This window comes from Oncorhynchus keta, unplaced genomic scaffold (genome assembly GCF_023373465.1).
Source record: "Oncorhynchus keta strain PuntledgeMale-10-30-2019 unplaced genomic scaffold, Oket_V2 Un_scaffold_29898_pilon_pilon, whole genome shotgun sequence".
In the NCBI taxonomy this organism is placed as follows: Eukaryota; Metazoa; Chordata; class Actinopteri; order Salmoniformes; family Salmonidae; genus Oncorhynchus; species Oncorhynchus keta.
This window is the reverse complement of record NW_026290909.1, coordinates 302,433-327,502: the sequence shown is the minus strand read 5'-3', so window position 1 is coordinate 327,502 and position 25,070 is coordinate 302,433. Positions and strand designations below refer to the sequence as shown.

General features: G+C 37.4%; 1 protein-coding gene and 1 long non-coding RNA gene across 5 annotated transcripts in view; one reads left to right on the top strand and one right to left on the bottom strand.

Annotated features, from left to right (window-relative positions):
- The window catches only part of LOC127928564 (protein FAM126B-like), a 152,079-nt gene that overhangs the window by 51,158 nt on the left and 75,851 nt on the right, over positions 1-25,070 (bottom strand). For all 3 annotated transcript variants that reach the window (XM_052515723.1, XM_052515725.1, XM_052515724.1), the window contains exons 5-6: positions 5,214-5,393; positions 2,779-2,859 (exon numbers count right to left, since the gene is read on the bottom strand). In XM_052515723.1, coding sequence (XP_052371683.1) covers positions 2,779-2,859; positions 5,214-5,393 — 261 coding nt within the window. The remainder of the gene's footprint in view (positions 1-2,778; positions 2,860-5,213; positions 5,394-25,070) is intronic.
- On the top strand, positions 198-2,130 carry LOC127928566 (uncharacterized). Of its 2 annotated transcripts, none has more exons than XR_008131655.1 (3): positions 198-227; positions 892-973; positions 2,022-2,130. It is a non-coding gene; the product is annotated as an uncharacterized LOC127928566 (long non-coding RNA). The 2 variants fall into 2 exon arrangements; XR_008131654.1 differs by lacking the exon at positions 198-227 and adding an exon at positions 600-629.

Here is a 25,070-nt window from a genome sequence, read left to right as displayed (position 1 = left end):
CCTAGAGGTGAACAATGAGATAGATAAACCACCATTACCCCTAGTGAACAATGACCCCTAGAGGTGAACAATGAGAGCTAGATAAACCACCATTACCCCTAGAGGTGAACAATGAGAGCTAGATAAACCACCATTACCCCTAGAGGTGAACAATGAGAGCTAGATAAACCACCATTACCCCTAGAGGTGAACAATGAGAGCTAGATAAACCACTGTTACCCCTAGAGGTGAACAATGAGAGCTAGATAAACCACTGTCACCCCTAGAGGTGAACAATGAGAGCTAGATAAACCACCATTACCCCTAGAGGTGAACAATGAGATAGATAAACCACTGTTACCCCTAGAGGTGAACAATGAGATAGATAAACCACTGTTACCCCTAGAGGTGAACAATGAGCTAGATAAACCACCATTACCCCTAGAGGTGAACAATGAGAGCTAGATAAACCACCATTACCCCTAGAGGTGAACAATGAGAGCTAGATAAACCACCATTACCCCTAGAGGTGAACAATGAGATAGATAAACCACCATTACCCCTAGAGGTGAACAATGAGAGCTAGATAAACCACCATTACCCCTAGAGGTGAACAATGAGAGCTAGATAAACCACTGTTACCCCTAGAGGTGAACAATGAGACCACCATTACCCCTAGAGGTGAACAATGAGAGCTAGATAAACCACCATTACCCAATGAGAGCTAGATAAACCACCATTACCCCTAGTGAACAATGAGAGCTAGATAAACCACCATTACCCCTAGAGGTGAACAATGAGAGCTAGATAAACCACCGTTACCCCTAGAGGTGAACAATGAGAGCTAGATAAACCACCATTACCCCTAGAGGTGAACAATGAGAGCTAGATAAACCACCGTTACCCCTAGAGGTGAACAATGAGAGCTAGATAAACCACCATTACCCCTAGAGGTGAACAATGAGAGCTAGATAAACCACCATTACCCCTAGAGGTGAACAATGAGCTAGATAAACCACCATTACCCCTAGAGGTGAACAATGAGCTAGATAAACCACCATTACCCCTAGAACAATGAGCTAGATAAACCACCATTACCCCAATGAGAGCTAGATAAACCACCGTTACCCTAGTGAACAATGAGAGCTAGATAAACCACCATTACCCCTAGAGGTGAACAATGAGAGCTAGATAAACCACCGTACCCCTAGATAAACAATGAGAGCTACTGTTACCCCTAGAGGTGAACAATAGAGGTGAACAATGAGAGCTAGATAAACCACCATTACCCACCGTTACCCCTAGAGGTGAACAATGAGAGCTAGATAAACCACTGTTACCCCTAGAGGTGAACAATGAGAGCTAGATAAACCACCATTACCCCTAGAGGTGAACAATGAGAGCTAGATAAACAATGAGAGCTAGATAAACCATTACCCCTAGAGGTGAACAATGAGAGCTAGATAAACCACTCCCCTAGAGGTGAACAATACTAGATAAACCACCATTACCCCTAGAGGTGAACAATGAGAGCTAGATAAACCACCGTTACCCCTAGAGGTGAACAATGAGCTAGATAAACCACCATTACCCCTAGAGGTGAACAATGAGAGCTAGATAAACCACCATTACCCCTAGAGGTGAACAATGAGCTAGATAAACCACCATTACCCCTAGAGGTGAACAATGAGATAGATAAACCACCATTACCCCTAGAGGTGAACAATGAGAGCTAGATAAACCACCATTACCCCTAGAGGTGAACAATGAGAGCTAGATAAACCACCATTACCCCTAGAGGTGAACAATGAGAGCTAGATAAACCACCATTACCCCTAGAGGTGAACAATGAGAGCTAGATAAACCACTGTTACCCCTAGAGGTGAACAATGAGAGCTAGATAAACCACCATTACCCCTAGAGGTGAACAATGAGAGCTAGATAAACCACCGTTACCCCTAGAGGTGAACAATGAGCTAGATAAACCACCGTTACCCCTAGAGGTGAACAATGAGATAGATAAACCACCATTACCCCTAGAGGTGAACAATGAGAGCTAGATAAACCACCGTTACCCCTAGAGGTGAACAATGAGAGCTAGATAAACCACCGTTACCCCTAGAGGTGAACAATGAGCTAGATAAACCACCGTTACCCCTAGAGGTGAACAATGAGATAGATAAACCACCATTACCCCTAGAGGTGAACAATGAGCTAGATAAACCACCGTTACCCCTAGAGGTGAACAATGAGCTAGAGAAACCACTGTTACCCCTAGAGGTGAACAATGAGATAGATAAACCACCATTACCCCTAGAGGTGAACAATGAGAGCTAGATAAACCACCATTACCCCTAGAGGTGAACAATGAGAGCTAGATAAACCACCATTACCCCTAGAGGTGAACATAATAACATCACAGAGCCTCCATTCTTCACCCTCCAGACGGTCAGATAATAAGCCTGTTTTACAGGCAGGAGAGATGGGTGAAGGCGATTATAATGTCTCAAATGACCCAATATTCCCTATATAGTGCACTGGAATACGGTACCCTGTGGGATGTGCCCACAGAGGATGGACAGAGGGCAACAAAACACACATAGAAAAGCCGTTTAATTTTCATAGGTGCAGTGAAATGTGTTGTTTTCCAGAGTCAGGCTTAGTAGTACAGTGCCCCTGGAGCATATCAGCACATTTCCCAAAGGCACAGACAGATTTTTCAGCTTGTTGGCTCGGGCATTCGAACCAGCGACCTTTCGGTTACTGGCCCAACACTAAACGCTAGGCTAACAGTCTTACCTCGTGATACACAGAGGGCTTGGACAGGGAGGGGATGGTGAACGACAGGAGCTTGCTGTTCCCATCTTTGTCCACAATCTCCTGAAAAACCAGAGCGAGAAAGTCATGTTGGAGAGCTTTTTGGCCGGGTTGGTTAGTTTGAACAGTCTGGTTGTTTGTGTGTGTGTGTGTGTGTGTGTGTGTGTGTGTGTGTAAACGGGTTAGTTGAGAACGTCAGGGGCCAAAGGCCGTGTGTTGTGATTCTGGACGGACCTTTGTGTAACCTTTGTGTAACCTTTGTTTAACCTTTGTTTAACCTTTGTTTAACCTTTGTTTTGTTTAACCTTTATGTAACCTTTATGTAACCTTTATGTAACCTTTATGTAACCTTTATTTAACCTTTATTTAACCTTTATTTAACCTTTATGTAACCAGGCAAGTCAGTTAGGAACAAATTCTTATTTTCAATGACGGCCTTGGAACAGTGGGTTAACTGCCTGTTCAGGGGCAGAAAGACAGATTTATACCTTGTCAGCTCGGGGATTTGAACTTGCAACCTTCCGGTTACTAGTCTAACGCTCTTACCACTAGGCTACGCTGCAGAGGTCAACGAAACAAGCTCTTCAATGCAGAGGTCAATGAAAAAAGCTTCTTTGGCTGGGTTGGTTGATTTTAACAGTCTGATGGACAGTGTTTGTGTGTTTTGAGAGTAAGCTTAGTGACCTCTGCTCTGTGTCGTAATGGACTGCATGCCCTTAGTTTCTCCTATCCTCTGTCATCCTCTGGGAGAGTTACTCACTGGGCCTGTCTGTACCCCAACACTAATCCTTCATGAGATCAGCACTGTTAATGCCAACCTGCCATTCACTAATGTGCTAACCATGCTATTGCTAACCATGCTATTGCTAAACATGCTATTTGCTTATCATGAACATTTATGAAAATTGCTTATCGTGCTAACTATACCCCTCACAGCTGTGATAATGCTAACCCTGCTACCATGATAACCATGTCCTTGAATGCTATGCTAATTGCTAACCACGCCCTTCACTGCCTGACTGCCTGCTCAGAGCCAGGTTCTCTCTGTATATCCAATGTCTGTCTGCAGAGAGCCGTGCTGTGTAACTGATGAGAGTAGAGTCTACAGCAGTGGTAGATGAGAGAGGACAGAGGATCGTAAATTATGCATCACACACACATAGACGGAGCCCTCTACAACGATATCTGCAGCAGTTACTAGATAGACCCAGGGATCTGTCCTTTCCACAGGTCCTGACAAAGCTTTTAGTAGCCTCTTCCAGTAATGACAGCAGACCTTCATCTGACCTTCAGCACCAGCTGTCCAAGCCTCTTCCATAGAGACTAAAGCCCTATCCCACCCCTAACATCCAGCCTCTTCCATAGAGACTAAAGCCCTATCCCACCCCTAACATCCAGCCTCTTCCATAGAGACTAAAGCCCTATCCCACCCCTAACATCCAGCCTCTTCCATAGAGACTAAAGCCCTATCCCACCCCTAACATCCAGCCTCCTCCATAGAGACTAAAGCCCTATCCCACCCCTAACATCCAGCCTCCTCCATAGAGACTAAATCCCTATCCCACCCCTAACATCCAGCCTCCTCCATAGAGACTAAAGCCCTATCCCACCCCTAACATCCAACCTCCTCCATAGAGACTAAAACCCTATCCCACCCCTAACATCCAGCCTCCTACATAGAGACTAAAGCCCTATCCCACCCCTAACATCCAGCCTCCTCCATAGAGACTAAAGCCCTATCCCACCCCTAACATCCAACCTCCTCCATAGAGACTAAAACCCTATCCCACCCCTAACATCCAGCCTCCTCCATAGAGACTAAAGCCCTATCCCACCCCTAACATCCAGCCTCCTCCATAGAGACTAAAGCCCTATCCCACCCCTAACATCCAGCCTCCTCCATAGAGACTAAAGCCCTATCCCACCCCTAACATCCAGCCTCTTCCATAGAGACTAAAGCCCTATCCCACCCCTAACATCCAGCCTCCTCCATAGAGACTAAAGCCCTATCCACCCCTAACATCCAACCTCATCCAGAGACTAAAGCCCTATCCCACCCCTAACATCCAGCCTCTTCCATAAAGACTAAAGCCCTATCCCACCCCTAACATCCAGCCTCTTCCATAAAGACTAAAACCCTATCCCACCCCTAACATCCAGCCTCTTCCATAAAGACTAAAACCCTATCCCACCCCTAACATCCAGCCTCTTCCATAGAGACTAAAACCCTATCCCACCCCTAACATCCAGACTATTCCATAGAGACTAAAACCCTATCCCACCCCTAACATCCAGCCTCTTTCATAGAGACTAAAGCCCTATCTCCTAACCCCTCACAGTCTGTACATATGCCTAGCATGAGGGGTAGGGTTATAACTAGGTTAGTTCTGTAGGTTTAGGTAGGTAGTAGTAGTTACCAGGTTGTATATGCCCAGCAGCAAGGCCTCTATGCAGCCGTTGCTCTGGCGGTCCCTGCTGGCGGTGATGCGGAGGTACACCCAGACCAGCTCTGGAAGGAACTGCAGTGTGAAGCGTCTCAGGCGGTCCTCAGAGCTCCGGTACATCTCAAACAGCTGGTGACAGACAGGCTCAAGGAGCTACAGGGATAGAGTAATATAATACAACCATTAGACTACAGGGATAGAGTAATATAATACAACCATTAGACTACAGGGTAATATAATATAACCATTAGACTACAGAGTAATATAATACAACCATTAGACTACAGAGTAATATAATATAACCATTAGACTACAGGGTAATATAATACAACCATTAGACTACAGGGTAATATAATACAACCATTAGACTACAGAGTAATATAATACAACCATTAGACTACAGAGTAATATAATACAACCATTAGACTACAGGGATAGAGTAATATAATACAACCATTAGACTACAGAGTAATATAATACAACCATTAGACTACAGAGTAATATAATACAACCATTAGACTACAGGGTAATATAATACAACCATTAGACTACAGGGTAATATAATACAACCATTAGACTACAGAGTAATATAATACAACCATTAGACTACAGAGTAATATAATACAACCATTAGACTACAGAGTAATATAATACAACCATTAGACTACAGGTAATATAATACAACCATTAGACTACAGGGTAATATAATACAACCATTAGACTACAGGTAATATAATACAACCATTAGACTACAGAATATAATACAACCATTAGTAATATAATACAACCATTAGACTACAGAGTAATATAATACAACCATTAGACTATAGAGGGTAATATAATACAACCATTAGACTACAGGGTAATATAATACAACCATTAGACTACAGAGTAATATAATACAACCATTAGACTACAGAGTAATATAATACAACCATTAGACTACAGGGTAATATAATACAACCATTAGACTACAGAGTAATATAATACAACCATTAGACTACAGGGTAATATAATACAACCATTAGACTACAGGGATAGAGTAACATAATACAACATTAGACTACAGGGTTAGACTACAGGGTAATATAATACAACCATTAGACTACAGAGTAATATAATACAACCATTAGACTACAGAGTAATATAATACAACCATTAGACTACAGAGTAATATAATACAACCATTAGACTACAGAGTAATATAATACAACCATTAGACTACAGGGTAATATAATACAACCATTAGACTACAGAGTAATATAATACAACCATTAGACTAATATAATACAACCATTAGACTACAGGGATAGTAATATAATACAACCATTAGACTACAGGGATAGTAATATAATACAACCATTAGACTACAGGGTAATATAATACAACCATTAGACTACAGGGTAATATAATACAACCATTAGACTACAGGGATATAATACAACCATAATATAATACAACCATTAGACTACAGGGTAATATAATACAACCATTAGACTACAGAGTAATATAATACAACCATTAGACTACAGAGTAATATAATACAACCATTAGACTACAGAGTAATATAATACAACCATTAGACTACAGGGTAATATAATACAACCATTAGATACAGAGTAATATAATACAACCATTAGACTACAGGGTAATATAATACAACCATTAGACTACAGAGTAATATAATACAACCATTAGACTAAGGGTATATAATACAACCATTAGACTACAGGGTAATATAATACAACCATTAGACTACAGAGTAATATAATACAACCATTAGACTACAGGGTAATATAATACAACCATTAGACTACAGGGATAGAGTAATATATTAGACTACAGGGTAATATAATACAACCATTAGACTACAGGGTAATATAATACAACCATTAGACTACAGAGTAATATAATACAACCATAATATAATACAACCATTAGACTACAGAGTAATATAATACAACCATTAGACTACAGAGTAATATAATACAACCATTAGACTACAGGGATAGTAATATAATACAACCATTAGACTACAGAGTAATATAATACAACCATTAGACTACAGGGTAATATAATACAACCATTAGACTACAGGGTAATATAATACAACCATTAGACTACAGGGTAATATAATACAACCATTAGACTACAGGGTAATATAATACAACCATTAGACTACAGGTAATATAATACAACCATTAGACTACAGGTAATATAATAGACTACAGGGTAATATAATACAACCATTAGACTACAGGGAATATAATACAACCATTAGACTACAGTAATATAATACAACCATTAGACTACAGGGTAATATAATACAACCATTAGACTACAGGGTAATATAATACAACCATTAGACTACAGGGTAATATAATACAACCATTAGACTACAGGGATATAATACAACCATTAGACTACAGTAATATAATACAACCATTAGACTACAGGTAATATAATACAACCATTAGACTACAGAGTAATATAACACAACCATTAGACTACAGGGTAATATAATACAACCATTAGACTACAGAGTAATATAATACAACCATTAGACTACAGAGGGTAATATAATACAACCATTAGACTACAGAGTAATATAATACAACCATTAGACTACAGGTAATATAATACAACCATTAGACTACAGGGATAGAGTAATATAATACAACCATTAGACTACAGGGTAATATAATACAACCATTAGACTACAGGTAATATAATACAACCATTAGACTACAGGGTAATATAATACAACCATTAGACTACAGGGTAATATAATACAACCATTAGACTACAGAGTAATATAATACAACCATTAGACTAATATAATACAACCATTAGACTACACAGGGTAATATAATACAACCATTAGACTACAGGGTAATATAATACAACCATTAGACTACAGAGTAATATAATACAACCATTAGACTACAGGGTAATATAATACAACCATTAGACTACAGGGTAATATAATACAACCATTAGACTACAGGGACTAATATAATACAACCATTAGACTACAGGGTAATATAATACAACCATTAGACTACAGGGATAATATAATACAACCATTAGACTACAGGTAATATAATACAACCATTAGACTACAGGGTAATATAATACAACCATTAGACTACAGGGTAATATAATACAACCATTAGACTACAGAGTAATATAATACAACCATTAGACTACAGGTAATATAATACAACCATTAGACTACAGATAGTAATATAATACAACCATTAGACTAATAATATAATACAACCATTAGACTACAGGGAATATAATACAACCATTAGACTACAGAGTAATATAATACAACCATTAGACTACAGGGTAAATATAATACAACCATTAGACTACAGGGTAATATAATACAACCATTAGACTACAGTAATATAATACAACCATTAGACTACAGAGTAATATAATACAACCATTAGACTACAGGGTAATATAATACAACCATTAGACTACAGAGTAATATAATACAACCATTAGACTACAGGGATATAATACAACCATTAGAGTAATATAATACAACCATTAGACTACAGGAGTAATATAATACAACCATTAGACTACAGGGTAATATAATACAACCATTAGACTACAGGGTAATATAATACAACCATTAGACTACAGAGTAATATAATACAACCATTAGACTACAGGGTAATATAATACAACCATTAGACTACAGGGTAATATAATACAACCATTAGACTACAGAGTAATATAATACAACCATTAGACTACAGTAATATAATACAACCATTAGACTACAGGGTAATATATAATACAACCATTAGACTACAGGGTAATATAATACAACCATTAGACTACAGGGATAGAGTAATATAATACAACCATTAGACTACAGGGTAATATAATACAACCATTAGACTACAGAGTAATATAATACAACCATTAGACTACAGGGTAATATAATACAACCATTAGACTACAGAGTAATATAATACAACAGGGAATATAATACAACCATTAGACTACAGTAATATAATACAACCATTAGACTACAGGGTAATATAATACAACCATTAGACTACAGAGTAATATAATACAACCATTAGACTACAGGGTAATATAATACAACCATTAGACTACAGGGTAATATAATACAACCATTAGACTACAGACTACAGTAATATAATACAACCATTAGACTACAGGGTAATATAATACAACCATTAGACTACAGAGTAATATAATACAACCATTAGACTACAGGGTAATATAATACAACCATTAGACTACAGAGTAATATAATACAACCATTAGACTACAGAGTAATATAATACAACCATTAGACTACAGGGTAATATAATACAACCATTAGACTACAGAGTAATATAATACAACCATTAGACTACAGGGTAATATAATACAACCATTAGACTACAGAGTAATATAATACAACCATTAGACTACAGGGTAATATAATACAACCATTAGACTACAGAGTAATATAATACATTAGACTACAGGGTAATATAATACAACCATTAGACTACAGGGTAATATAATACAACCATTAGACTACAGACTACAGTAATATAATACAACCATTAGACTACAGAGTAATATAATACAACCATTAGACTACAGAGTAATATAATACAACCATTAGACTACAGGGTAATATAATACAACCATTAGACTACAGAGTAATATAATACAACCATTAGACTACAGGGAATATAATACAACCATTAGACTACAGTAATATAATACAACCATTAGACTACAGGGATAGACTACAGGGATAATATAATACAACCATTAGACTACAGAGTAATATAATACAACCATTAGACTACAGAGTAATATAATACAACCATTAGACTACAGAGTAATATAATACAACCATTAGACTACAGGGTAATATAATACAACCATTAGACTACAGAGTAATATAATACAACCATTAGACTACAGGGTAATATAATACAACCATTAGACTACAGAGTAATATAATACAACCATTAGACTACAGGGATAGAGTAATATAATACAACCATTAGACTACAGAGTAATATAATACAACCATTAGACTACAGGGTAATATAATACAACCATTAGAACTACAGAGTAATATAATACCATTAGACTACAGAGTAATATAATACAACCATTAGACTACAGGGATAGATAATACAACCATTAGACTACAGGGTAATATAATACAACCATTAGACTACAGAGTAATATAATACAACCATTAGACTACAGAGTAATATAATACAACCATTAGACTACAGAGTAATATAATACAACCATTAGACTACAGAGTAATATAATACAACCATTAGACTACAGGGATAGAGTAATATAATACAACCATTAGACTACAGAGTAATATAATACAACCATTAGACTACAGGGTAATATAATACAACCATTAGACTACAGAGTAATATAATACAACCATTAGACTACAGAGTAATATAATACAACCATTAGACTACAGGGATAGTAATATAATACAACCATTAGACTACAGGGATAGAGTAATATAATACAACCATTAGACTACAGAGTAATATAATACAACCATTAGACTACAGAGTAATATAATACAACCATTAGACTACAGAGTAATATAATACAACCATTAGACTACAGAGTAATATAATACAACCATTAGACTACAGGGTAATATAATACAACCATTAGACTACAGGGATAGAGTAATATAATACAACCATTAGACTACAGAGTAATATAATACAACCATTAGACTACAGGGTAATATAATACAACCATTAGACTACAGAGTAATATAATACAACCATTAGACTACAGGGTAATATAATACAACCATTAGACTACAGAGTAATATAATACAACCATTAGACTACAGAGTAATATAATACAACCATTAGACTACAGGGTAATATAATACAACCATTAGACTACAGAGTAATATAATACAACCATTAGACTACAGAGTAATATAATACAACCATTAGACTACAGGGTAATATAATACAACCATTAGACTACAGGGTAATATAATACAACCATTAGACTACAGGGTAATATAATACAACCATTAGACTACAGAGTAATATAATACAACCATTAGACTACAGAGTAATATAATACAACCATTAGACTACAGAGTAATATAATACAACCATTAGACTACAGGGATAGAGTAATATAATACAACCATTAGACTACAGGGTAATATAATACAACCATTAGACTACAGGGTAATATAATACAACCATTAGACTACAGAGTAATATAATACAACCATTAGACTACAGGGTAATATAATACAACCATTAGACTACAGGGTAATATAATACAACCATTAGACTACAGGGATAGCCAGCTATTTGTCGTCCTTAACGTAGGAGACTCTGCTAGCTAGCCAACAGCTAACAGCTAACAGCTAGCCAACGTCACCACACGTCTACTGATTCGAATTCAATCACCGGTCAGGGAGTATCACATTTTCATTTCATTACAGTACAACGGTTTGATTTGTTTGATCGTAGCTAGCTACATAGCTAGCTACATAGCCGTCTTTGTTTCAAAGATAATTGTGTAGTCTAGACCGATTTCCTAGGTTAGCTAGCCAGCTATTGTCGTTCTTTTAACTCAACGTAACGTAAACAACACTGCTAGCTAGCCAGCTAGCCCCCGAATAGCAGCACTGTAGAAATTATTACACTCAACGGAACGACTTGATTAGTGTAGTGCCAACAACGCACCTACTGCCAGCTAGCCTACTTCAGCAGTACTGTATCATTTTAATCATTTTAGTCAATAAGATTCTTGCTACGTAAGCTTAACTTTCTGAACATTCGAGACGTGTAGTCCACTTGTCATTCCAATTTCCTTGCATTAGCGTAGCCTTTTCTGTAGCCTGTCAACTATGTGTCTGTCTATCCCTGTTCTCTCCTCTCTGCACAGACCATACAAACGCTCCACACCGCGTGGCCGCGACCACCTAATCTGGTGGTCCCAGCGCGTACGACCCACGTGGAGTTCCAGGTCTCCGGTAGCCTCTGGAACTGCCGATCTGCGGCCAACAAGGCAGAGTTCATCTCAGCCTATGCCTCCCTCCAGTCCCTTGACTTCTTGGCACTGACGGAAACATGGATCACCACAGATAACACTGCTACTCCTACTACTCTCTCCTCGTCCGCCCACGTGTTCTCGCACACCCGAGAGCTTCTGGTCAGCGGGGTGGTGGCACCGGGATCCTCATCTCTCCCAAGTGGTCTTTCTCTCTTTCTCCCCTTACCCATCTGTCTATTGCCTCCTTTGAATTCCATGCTGTCACAGTTACCAGCCCTTTCAAGCTTAACATCCTTATCATTTATCGCCCTCCAGGTTCCTCGGAGAGTTCATCAATGAGCTTGATGCCTTGATAAGCTCCTTTCCTGAGGACGGCTCACCTCTCACAGTTCTGGGCGACTTTAACCTCCCCACGTCTACCTTTGACTCATTCCTCTCTGCCTCCTTCTTTCCACTCCTCTCCTCTTTTGACCTCACCCTCTCACCTTCCCCCTACTCACAAGGCAGGCAATACGCTTGACCTCATCTTTACTAGATGCTGTTCTTCCACTAACCTCATTGCAACTCCCCTCCAAGTCTCCGACCACTACCTTGTATCCTTTTCCCTCTCGCTCTCATCCAACACTTCCCACACTGCCCCTACTCGGATGGTATCGCGCCGTCCCAACCTTCGCTCTCTCTCCCCCGCTACTCTCTCCTCTTCCATCCTATCATCTCTTCCCTCTGCTCAAACTTTCTCCAACCTATCTCCTGATTCTGCCTCCTCAACCCTCCTCTCCTCCCTTACTGCATCCTTTGACTCTCTATGTCCCCTATCCTCCAGGCCGGCTCGGTCCTCCCCTCCCGCTCCGTGGCTCGACGACTCATTGCGAGCTCACAGAACAGGGCTCCGGGCAGCCGAGCGGAAATGGAGGAAAACTCGCCTCCCTGCGGACCTGGCATCCTTTCACTCCCTCCTCTCTACATTTTCCTCCTCTGTCTCTGCTGCTAAAGCCACTTTCTACCATTCTAAATTCCAAGCATCTGCCTCTAACCCTAGGAAGCTCTTTGCCACCTTCTCCTCCCTCCTGAATCCTCCCCCCCTCCCTCCTCCCCTCTCTGCAGATGACTTCGTCGTCAACCATTTTGAAAAGAAGGTCGATGACATCCGATCCTCGTTTGCTAAGTCAAACGACACCGCTGGTTCTGCTCACACTGCCCTACCCTATGCTCTGACCTCTTTCTCCCCTCTCTCTCCAGATGAAATCTCGCGTCTTGTGACGGCCGGCCGCCCAACAACCTGCCCGCTTGACCCTATCCCCTCCTCTCTTCTCCAGACCATTTCCGGAGACCTTCTCCCTTACCTCACCTCGCTCATCAACTCATCCCTGACCGCTGGCTACGTCCCTCCCGTCTTCAAGAGAGCGAGAGTTGCACCCCTTCTGAAAAAACCTACACTCGATCCCTCCGATGTCAACAACTACAGACCAGTATCCCTTCTCTCTTTTCTCTCCAAAACTCTTGAGCGTGCCGTCCTTGGCCAGCTCTACCGCTATCTCTCAGAATGACCTTCTTGATCCAAATCAGTCAGGTTTCAAGACTAGTCACTCAACTGAGACTGCTCTTCTCTGTATCACGGAGCGCTCCGCACTGCTAAAGCTAACTCTCTCTCCTCTGCTCTCATCCTTCTAGACCTATCGGCTGCCTTCGATACTGTGAACCATCAGATCCTCCTCTCCACCCTCTCCGAGTTGGGCATCTCCGGCGCGGCCCACGCTTGTTGCGTCCTACCTGACAGGTCGCTCCTACCAGGTGGCGTGGCGAGAATCTGTCTCCTCACCACGCTCTCACCACTGGTGTCCCCCAGGGCTCTGTTCTAGGCCCTCTCTTATTCTCGCTATACACCAAGTCACTTGGCTCTGTCATAACCTCACATGGTCTCTCCTATCATTGCTATGCAGACGACACACAATTAATCTTCTCCTTTCCCCCTTCTGATGACCAGGTGGCGAATCGCATCTCTGCATGTCTGGCAGACATATCAGTGTGGATGACGGATCACCACCTCAAGCTGAACCTCAGCAAGACGGAGCTCCTCTTCCTCCCGGGGAAGGACTGCCCGTTCCATGATCTCGCCATCACGGTTGACAACTCCATTGTGTCCTCCTCCCAGAGCGCTAAGAACCTTGGCGTGATCCTGGACAACACCCTGATGTTCTCAACTAACATCAAGGCGGTGTCCCGTTCCTGTAGGTTCATGCTCTACAACATCCGCAGAGTACGACCCTGCCTCACTCAGGAAGCGGCGCAGGTCCTAATCCAGGCACTTGTCATCTCCCGTCTTGATTACTGCAACTCGCTGTTGGCTGGGCTCCCTGCCTGTGCCATTAAACCCCTACAACTCATCCAGAACGCCGCAGCCCGTCTGGTGTTCAACCTTCCCAAGTTCTCTCACGTCACCCCGCTCCTCCGCTCTCTCCACTGGCTTCCAGTTGAAGCTCGCATCCGCTACAAGACCATGGTGCTCGCCTACGGAGCTGTGAGGGGAACGGCACCTCAGTACCTCCATGCTCTGATCAGGCCCTACACCCAAACAAGGGCACTGCGTTCATCCACCTCTGGCCTGCACGCCTCCCTACCACTGAGGAAGTACAGTTCCCGCTCAGCCCAGTCAAAACTTTTCGCTGCTCTGGCCCCCCAATGGTGGAACAAACTCCCTCACGACGCCAGGACAGCGGAGTCAATCACCACCTTCCGGAGACACCTGAAACCCCACCTCTTCAAGGAATACCTAGGATAGGGTAAGTAAGGGTAAGTAATCCTTCTCACCCCCCCAACAAGATTTAGATGCAAGTGGCTGTTCCACTGGTTGTCATAAGGTGTATGCACCAATTTGTAAGTCGCTCTGGATAAGAGCGTCTGCTAAATGACTTAAATGTAATGTAAATGTAATGTAATGATAGAGTAATATAATACAACCATTAGACTACAGGGATAGAGTAATATAATACAACCATTAGACTACAGAGTAATATAATACAACCATTAGACTACAGGGTAATATAATACAACCATTAGACTACAGAGTAATATAATACAACCATTAGACTACAGGGATAAAGTAATATAATACAACCATTAGACTACAGGGTAATATAATACAACCATTAGACTACAGAGTAATATAATACAACCATTAGACTACAGAGTAATATAATACAACCATTAGACTACAGAGTAATATAATACAACCATTAGACTACAGGTAATATAATACAACCATTAGACTACAGAGTAATATAATACAACCATTAGACTACAGAATATAATACAACCATTAGTAATATAATACAACCATTAGACTACAGAGTAATATAATACAACCATTAGACTACAGAGTAATATAATACAACCATTAGACTACAGGGTAATATAATACAACCATTAGACTACAGGGTAATATAATACAACCATTAGACTACAGAGTAATATAATACAACCATTAGACTACAGAGTAATATAATACAACCATTAGACTACAGGGTAATATAATACAACCATTAGACTACAGGGTAATATAATACAACCATTAGACTACAGGGTAATATAATACAACCATTAGACTACAGGGTAATATAATACAACCATTAGACTACAGGGTAATATAATACAACCATTAGACTACAGGGATAGAGTAATATAATACAACCATTAGACTACAGGGTAATATAATACAACCATTAGACTACAGGGTAATATAATACAACCATTAGACTACAGGGTAATATAATACAACCATTAGACTACAGGGTAATATAATACAACCATTAGACTACAGGGTAATATAATACAACCATTAGACTACAGGGTAATATAATACAACCATTAGACTACAGGGTAATATAATACAACCATTAGACTACAGAGTAATATAATACAACCATTAGACTACAGAGTAATATAATACAACCATTAGACTACAGGGTAATATAATACAACCATTAGACTACAGGGATTCAGAGTAATATAATACAACCATTAGACTACAGGGATATCTTACAGAGTAATATAATACAACCATTAGACTAATACAGAGTAATATAATACAACCATTAGACTACAGGGATAATATAATACAACCATTAGACTACAGGTAATATAATACAACCATTAGACTACAGGGATATAATACAACCATTAGACTACAGGGATAATATAATACAACCATTAGACTACAGGGTAATATAATACAACCATTAGACTACAGGGATAGAGTAATATAATACAACCATTAGACTACAGAGTAATATAATACAACCATTAGACTACAGAGTAATATAATACAACCATTAGACTACAGAGTAATATAATACAACCATTAGACTACAGGGTAATATAATACAACCATTAGACTACAGAGTAATATAATACAACCATTAGACTACAGGGTAATATAATAATATAATACAACCATTAGACTACAGGGATAGAGTAATATAATACAACCATTAGACTACAGGGACTACCAGAGTAATATAATACAACCATTAGACTACAGGGAACATAATACAACCATTAGACTACAGGGATAATATAATACAACCATTAGACTACAGGGACCCTACGGAGGTAATATAATACAACCATTAGACTACAGGGATAGAATAAACCATTAGACTCCTAGAGTAATATAATACAACCATTAGACTACAGGGAATATAATACAACCATTAGACTAATATATAATACAACCATTAGACTACAGAGTAATATAATACAACCATTAGACTACAGGGATAGAGTAATATAATACAACCATTAGACTACAGAGTAATATAATACAACCATTAGACTACAGGGTAATATAATACAACCATTAGACTACAGGGTAATATAATACAACCATTAGACTACAGGGTAATATAATACAACCATTAGACTACAGGGTAATATAATACAACCATTAGACTACAGGGTAATATAATACAACCATTAGACTACAGGGATAGAGTAATATAATACAACCATTAGACTACAGGGTAATATAATACAACCATTAGACTACAGGGATAGAGTAATATAATACAACCATTAGACTACAGGGTAATATAATACAACCATTAGACTACAGGGTAATATAATACAACCATTAGACTACAGGGAATATAATACAACCATTAGACTACAGGGTAATATAATACAACCATTAGACTACAGGGTATAGACTACAGTAATATAATACAACCATTAGACTACAGGGTAATATAATACAACCATTAGACTACAGTAATATAATACAATCATTAGACTACACAACCATTAGACTACAGGGTATATAATACAACCATTAGACTACCAGTAATATAATACAACCATTAGACTACAGGGTAATATAATACAACCATTAGACTACAGAGTAATATAATACAACCATTAGACTACAGAGTAATATAATACAACCATTAGACTACAGGGTAATATAATACAACCATTAGACTACAGGGAATATAATACAACCATTAGACTACAGAGTAATATAATACAACCATTAGACTACAGAGTAATATAATACAACCATTAGACTACAGAGTAATATAATACAACCATTAGACTACAGGGTAATATAATACAACCATTAGACTACAGAGTAATATAATACAACCATTAGACTACAGGGTAATATAATACAACCATTAGACTACAGAGTAATATAATACAACCATTAGACTACAGAGTAATATAATACAACCATTAGACTACAGGGTAATATAATACAACCATTAGACTACAGAGTAATATAATACAACCATTAGACTACAGGGATAGAGTAATATAATACAACCATTAGACTACAGGGATAGAGTAATATAATACAACCATTAGACTACAGGGTAATATAATACAACCATTAGACTACAGAGTAATATAATACAACCATTAGACTACAGAGTAATATAATACAACCATTAGACTACAGGGTAATATAATACAACCATTAGACTACAGAGTAATATAATACAACCATTAGACTACAGGGTAATATAATACAACCATTAGACTACAGGGTAATATAATACAACCATTAGACTACAGGGTAATATAATACAACCATTAGACTACAGAGTAATATAATACAACCATTAGACTACAGGTAATATAATACAACTCATTAGACTACAGACTACAGGTAATATAATACAACCATTAGACTACAGAGTAATATAATACAACCATTAGACTACAGGGATAGAGTAATATAATACAACCATTAGACTACAGAGTAATATAATACAACCATTAGACTACAGGGATAGAGTAATATAATACAACCATTAGACTACAGGGTAATATAATACAACCATTAGACTACAGAGTAATATAATACAACCATTAGACTACAGAATATAATACAACCATTAGACTAATATAATACAACCATTAGACTACAGGGATAGAGTAATATAATACAACCATTAGACTACAGAGTAATATAATACAACCATTAACCATTACTACAGAGTAATATAATACAACCATTAGACTACAGGGATGATTAATATAATACAACCATTAGACTACAGGGTAATATAATACAACCATTAGACTACAGAGTAATATAATACAACCATTAGACTACAGAGTAATATAATACAACCATTAGACTACAGGGCTATAATACAACCATTAGACTAATATAATACAACCATTAGACTACAGGGATAGAGTAATATAATACAACCATTAGACTACAGAGTAATATAATACAACCATTAGACTACAGAGTAATATAATACAACCATTAGACTACAGGGTAATATAATACAACCATTAGACTACAGAGTAATATAATACAACCATTAGACTACAGAGTAATATAATACAACCATTAGACTACAGGGATAGAGTAATATAATACAACCATTAGACTACAGGGATAGAGTAATATAATACAACCATTAGACTACAGGTAATATAATACAACCATTAGACTACAGGGATAGAGTAATATAATACAACCATTAGACTACAGAGTAATATAATACAACCATTAGACTACAGAGTAATGTGTTCATAATACAACCATTAGACTACAGGGTAATATAATACAACCATTAGACTACAGAGTAATATAATACAACCATTAGACTACAGATGTAATATAATACAACCATTAGACTACAGGGAATATAATACAACCATTAGACTACAGAGTAATATAATACAACCATTAGACTACAGAGTAATATAATACAACCATTAGACTACAGGGATAGAGTAATATAATACAACCATTAGACTACAGGGTAATATAATACAACCATTAGACTACAGAGTAATATAATACAACCATTAGACTACAGAGTAATATAATACAACCATTAGACTACAGGGTAATATAATACAACCATTAGACTACAGAGTAATATAATACAACCATTAGACTACAGAGTAATATAATACAACCATTAGACTACAGAGTAATATAATACAACCATTAGACTACAGAGTAATATAATACAACCATTAGACTACAGAGTAATATAATACAACCATTAGACTACAGGGTAATATAATACAACCATTAGACTACAGAGTAATATAATACAACCATTAGACTACAGAGTAATATAATACAACCATTAGACTACAGGGTAATATAATACAACCATTAGACTACAGGGTAATATAATACAACCATTAGACTACAGGGTAATATAATACAACCATTAGACTACAGGGTAATATAATACAACCATTAGACTACAGGGTAATATAATACAACCATTAGACTACAGGGTAATATAATACAACCATTAGACTACAGGGTAATATAATACAACCATTAGACTACAGAGTAATATAATACAACCATTAGACTACAGGGTAATATAATACAACCATTAGACTACAGGGTAATATAATACAACCATTAGACTACAGAGTAATATAATACAACCATTAGACTACAGGGATAGAGTAATATAATACAACCATTAGACTACAGGGTAATATAATACAACCATTAGACTACAGAGTAATATAATACAACCATTAGACTACAGAGTAATATAATACAACCATTAGACTACAGGGATAATATAAATACAACCATTAGACTACAGGGTAATATAATACAACCATTAGACTACAGGGTAATATAATACAACCATTAGACTACAGGGAGTAATATAATACAACCATTAGACTACAGGGTAATATAATACAACCATTAGACTACAGGGTAATATAATACAACCATTAGACTACAGAGTAATATAATACAACCATTAGACTACAGAGTAATATAATACAACCATTAGACTACAGAGTAATATAATACAACCATTAGACTACAGGGTAATATAATACAACCATTAGATAATATAATACAACCATTAGACTACAGGGATAGATAATATAATACAACCATTAGACTACAGAGTAATATAATACAACCATTAGACTACAGAGTAATATAATACAACCATTAGACTACAGGGTAATAATATAATACAACCATTAGACAAGGGTAATATAATACAACCATTAGACTACAGGGTAATATAATACAACCATTAGACTACAGAGTAATATAATACAACCATTAGACTACAGGGTAATATAATACAACCATTAGACTACAGGTAATATAATACAACCATTAGACTACAGAGTAATATAATACAACCATTAGACTACAGGACTACAGTAATATAATACAACCATTAGACTACAGAGTAATATAATACAACCATTAGACTACAGGGTAATATAATACAACCATTAGACTACAGAGTAATATAATACAACCATTAGACTACAGAGTAATATAATACAACCATTAGACTACAGAGTAATATAATACAACCATTAGACTACAGGGTAATATAATACAACCATTAGACTACAGGGAATATAATACAACCATTAGACTACAGGGTAATATAATACAACCATTAGACTACAGGGTAATATAATACAACCATTAGACTACAGGGAACCATTAGACTACAGAGTAATATAATACAACCATTAGACTACAGAGTAATATAATACAACCATTAGACTACAGAGTAATATAATACAACCATTAGACTACAGAGTAATATAATACAACCATTAGACTACAGGGATAGAGTAATATAATACAACCATTAGACTACAGGGTAATATAATACAACCATTAGACTACAGAGTAATATAATACAACCATTAGACTACAGGGATAGAGTAATATAATACAACCATTAGACTACAGGGTAATATAATACAACCATTAGACTACAGAGTAATATAATACAACCATTAGACTACAGAGTAATATAATACAACCATTAGACTACAGGGATAGAGTAATATAATACAACCATTAGACTACAGGGTAATATAATACAACCATTAGACTACAGAGTAATATAATACAACCATTAGACTACAGAGTAATATAATACAACCATTAGACTACAGAATATAATACAACCATTAGTAATATAATACAACCATTAGACTACAGAGTAATATAATACAACCATTAGACTACAGGGTAATATAATACAACCATTAGACTACAGGGAGTAATATAATACAACCATTAGACTACAGGGTAATATAATACAACCATTAGACTACAGAGTAATATAATACAACCATTAGACTACAGGGATAATATAATACAACCATTAGACTACAGAGTAATATAATACAACCATTAGACTACAGGGATAGAGTAATATAATACAACCATTAGACTACAGAGTAATATAATACAACCATTAGACTACAGAGTAATATAATACAACCATTAGACTACAGAGTAATATAATACAACCATTAGACTACAGAGTAATATAATACAACCATTAGACTACAGGGATAGAGTAATATAATACAACCATTAGACTACAGGGTAATATAATACAACCATTAGACTACAGGGTAATATAATACAACCATTAGACTACAGGGTAATATAATACAACCATTAGACTACAGAGTAATATAATACAACCATTAGACTACAGGGTAATATAATACAACCATTAGACTAATATAATACAACCATTAGACTACAGGGTAATATAATACAACCATTAGACTACAGGGTAATATAATACAACCATTAGACTACAGGGTAATATAATACAACCATTAGACTACAGGGAATATAATACAACCATTAGACTAAGGGTAATATATACAACCATTAGACTACAGGGTAATATAATACAACCATTAGACTACAGGGTAATATAATACAACCATTAGACTACAGGGTAATATAATACAACCATTAGACTACAGAGTAATATAATACAACCATTAGACTACAGAGTAATACAACCATTAGACTACAGAGTAATATAATACAACCATAGAGTAATATAATACAACCATTAGACTACAGAGTAATATAATACAACCATTAGACTACAGGGTAATATAATACAACCATTAGACTACAGGGTAATATAATACAACCATTAGACTACAGGGTAATATAATACAACCATTAGACTACAGAGTAATATAATACAACCATTAGACTACAGAGTAATATAATACAACCATTAGACTACAGAGTAATATAATACAACCATTAGACTACAGAGTAATATAATACAACCATTAGACTACAGGGACTACAATATAATACAACCATTAGACTACAGAGTAATATAATACAACCATTAGACTACAGGGATAGAGACTACAGAGTAATATAATACAACCATTAGACTACAGGGTAATATAATACAACCATTAGACTACAGGGTAATATAATACAACCATTAGACTACAGAGTAATATAATACAACCATTAGACTACAGGGATAGAGTAATATAATACAACCATTAGACTACAGAGTAATATAATACAACCATTAGACTACAGGGTAATATAATACAACCATTAGACTACAGAGTAATATAATACAACCATTAGACTACAGAGTAATATAATACAACCATTAGACTACAGAGTAATATAATACAACCATTAGACTACAGAGTAATATAATACAACCATTAGACTACAGGGTAATATAATACAACCATTAGACTACAGGGTAATATAATACAACCATTAGACTACAGAGTAATATAATACAACCATTAGACTACAGAGTAATATAATACAACCATTAGACTACAGGGTAATATAATACAACCATTAGACTACAGGGTAATATAATACAACCATTAGACTACAGGGTAATATAATACAACCATTAGACTACAGGGATAGAGTAATATAATACAACCATTAGACTACAGAGTAATATAATACAACCATTAGACTACAGGGTAATATAATACAACCATTAGACTACAGGGTAATATAATACAACCATTAGACTACAGGGTAATATAATACAACCATTAGACTACAGGGTAATATAATACAACCATTAGACTACAGAGTAATATAATACAACCATTAGACTACAGAGTAATATAATACAACCATTAGACTACAGAGTAATATAATACAACCATTAGACTACAGAGTAATATAATACAACCATTAGACTACAGGGATAGAGTAACATAAAGAGCTACAAGGACAACAGGACAACATGTTTCCATGAAGCTGCTCAGGGACAGGCAGATCTATCTTAGACAGAAAGCTGCTGAACAAAGCAACATACATCATGGTCACAGAAATGACGGCAAGTGTGCCAGGTGTCTTGGAGGCAGTATCGGTCTGTCCCCACCAGTGTGTTTGAAAAATAATGCTTTAGTCTAACAGATGGATTATCACTCAGGGAAATGTGAGGTCAACACACCAGACTGCCTGGCCATCACCTACAGGGAGACAAAAAAAAACTAAACACAGAGGGAGATGAATGAGGAGATAACATGTGGGCCAGAAGAGTGCTGCAGTGTGTTACGCCCTACCCTGTAGAGCGCTAAGAACCTTGGCGTGATCCTGGACAACACCCTGTCGTTCTCAACTAACATCAAGGCGGTGGCCCGTTCCTGTAGGTTCATGCTCTACAACATCCGCAGAGTACGACCCTGCCTCACACAGGAAGCGGCGCAGGTCCTAATCCAGGCACTTGTCATCTCCCGTCTGGATTACTGCAACTCGCTGTTGGCTGGGCTCCCTGCCTGTGCCATTAAACCCCTACAACTCATCCAGAACGCCGCAGCCCGTCTGGTGTTCAACCTTCCCAAGTTCTCTCACGTCACCCCGCTCCTCCGCTCTCTCCACTGGCTTCCAGTTGAAGCTCGCATCCGCTACAAGACCATGGTGCTTGCCTACGGAGCTGTGAGGGGAACGGCACCTCAGTACCTCCAGGCTCTGATCAGGCCCTACACCCAAACAAGGGCACTGCGTTCATCCACCTCTGGCCTGCTCGCCTCCCTACCACTGAGGAAGTACAGTTCCCGCTCAGCCCAGTCAAAACTGTTCGCTGCTCTGGCCCCCAATGGTGGAACAAACTCCCTCACGACGCCAGGACAGCGGAGTCAATCACCACCTTCCGGAGACACCTGAAACCCCACCTCTTTAAGGAATACCTAGGATAGGATAAGTAATCCTTCTCACCCCCCTAAAAGATTTAGATGCACTATTGTAAAGTGGCTGTTCCACTGGATGTCATAAGGTGCATGCACCAATTTGTAAGTCGCTCTGGATAAGAGCGTCTGCTAAATGACTTAAATGTAAATGTAATGTTAAATGTACCCTGACATGGCCGGCCTGTGAGTCTGTAATAACTAACCTACCAAGATTTTGGGAGACTGGGGTTTGCTCCTCCACCTAATTTGTCA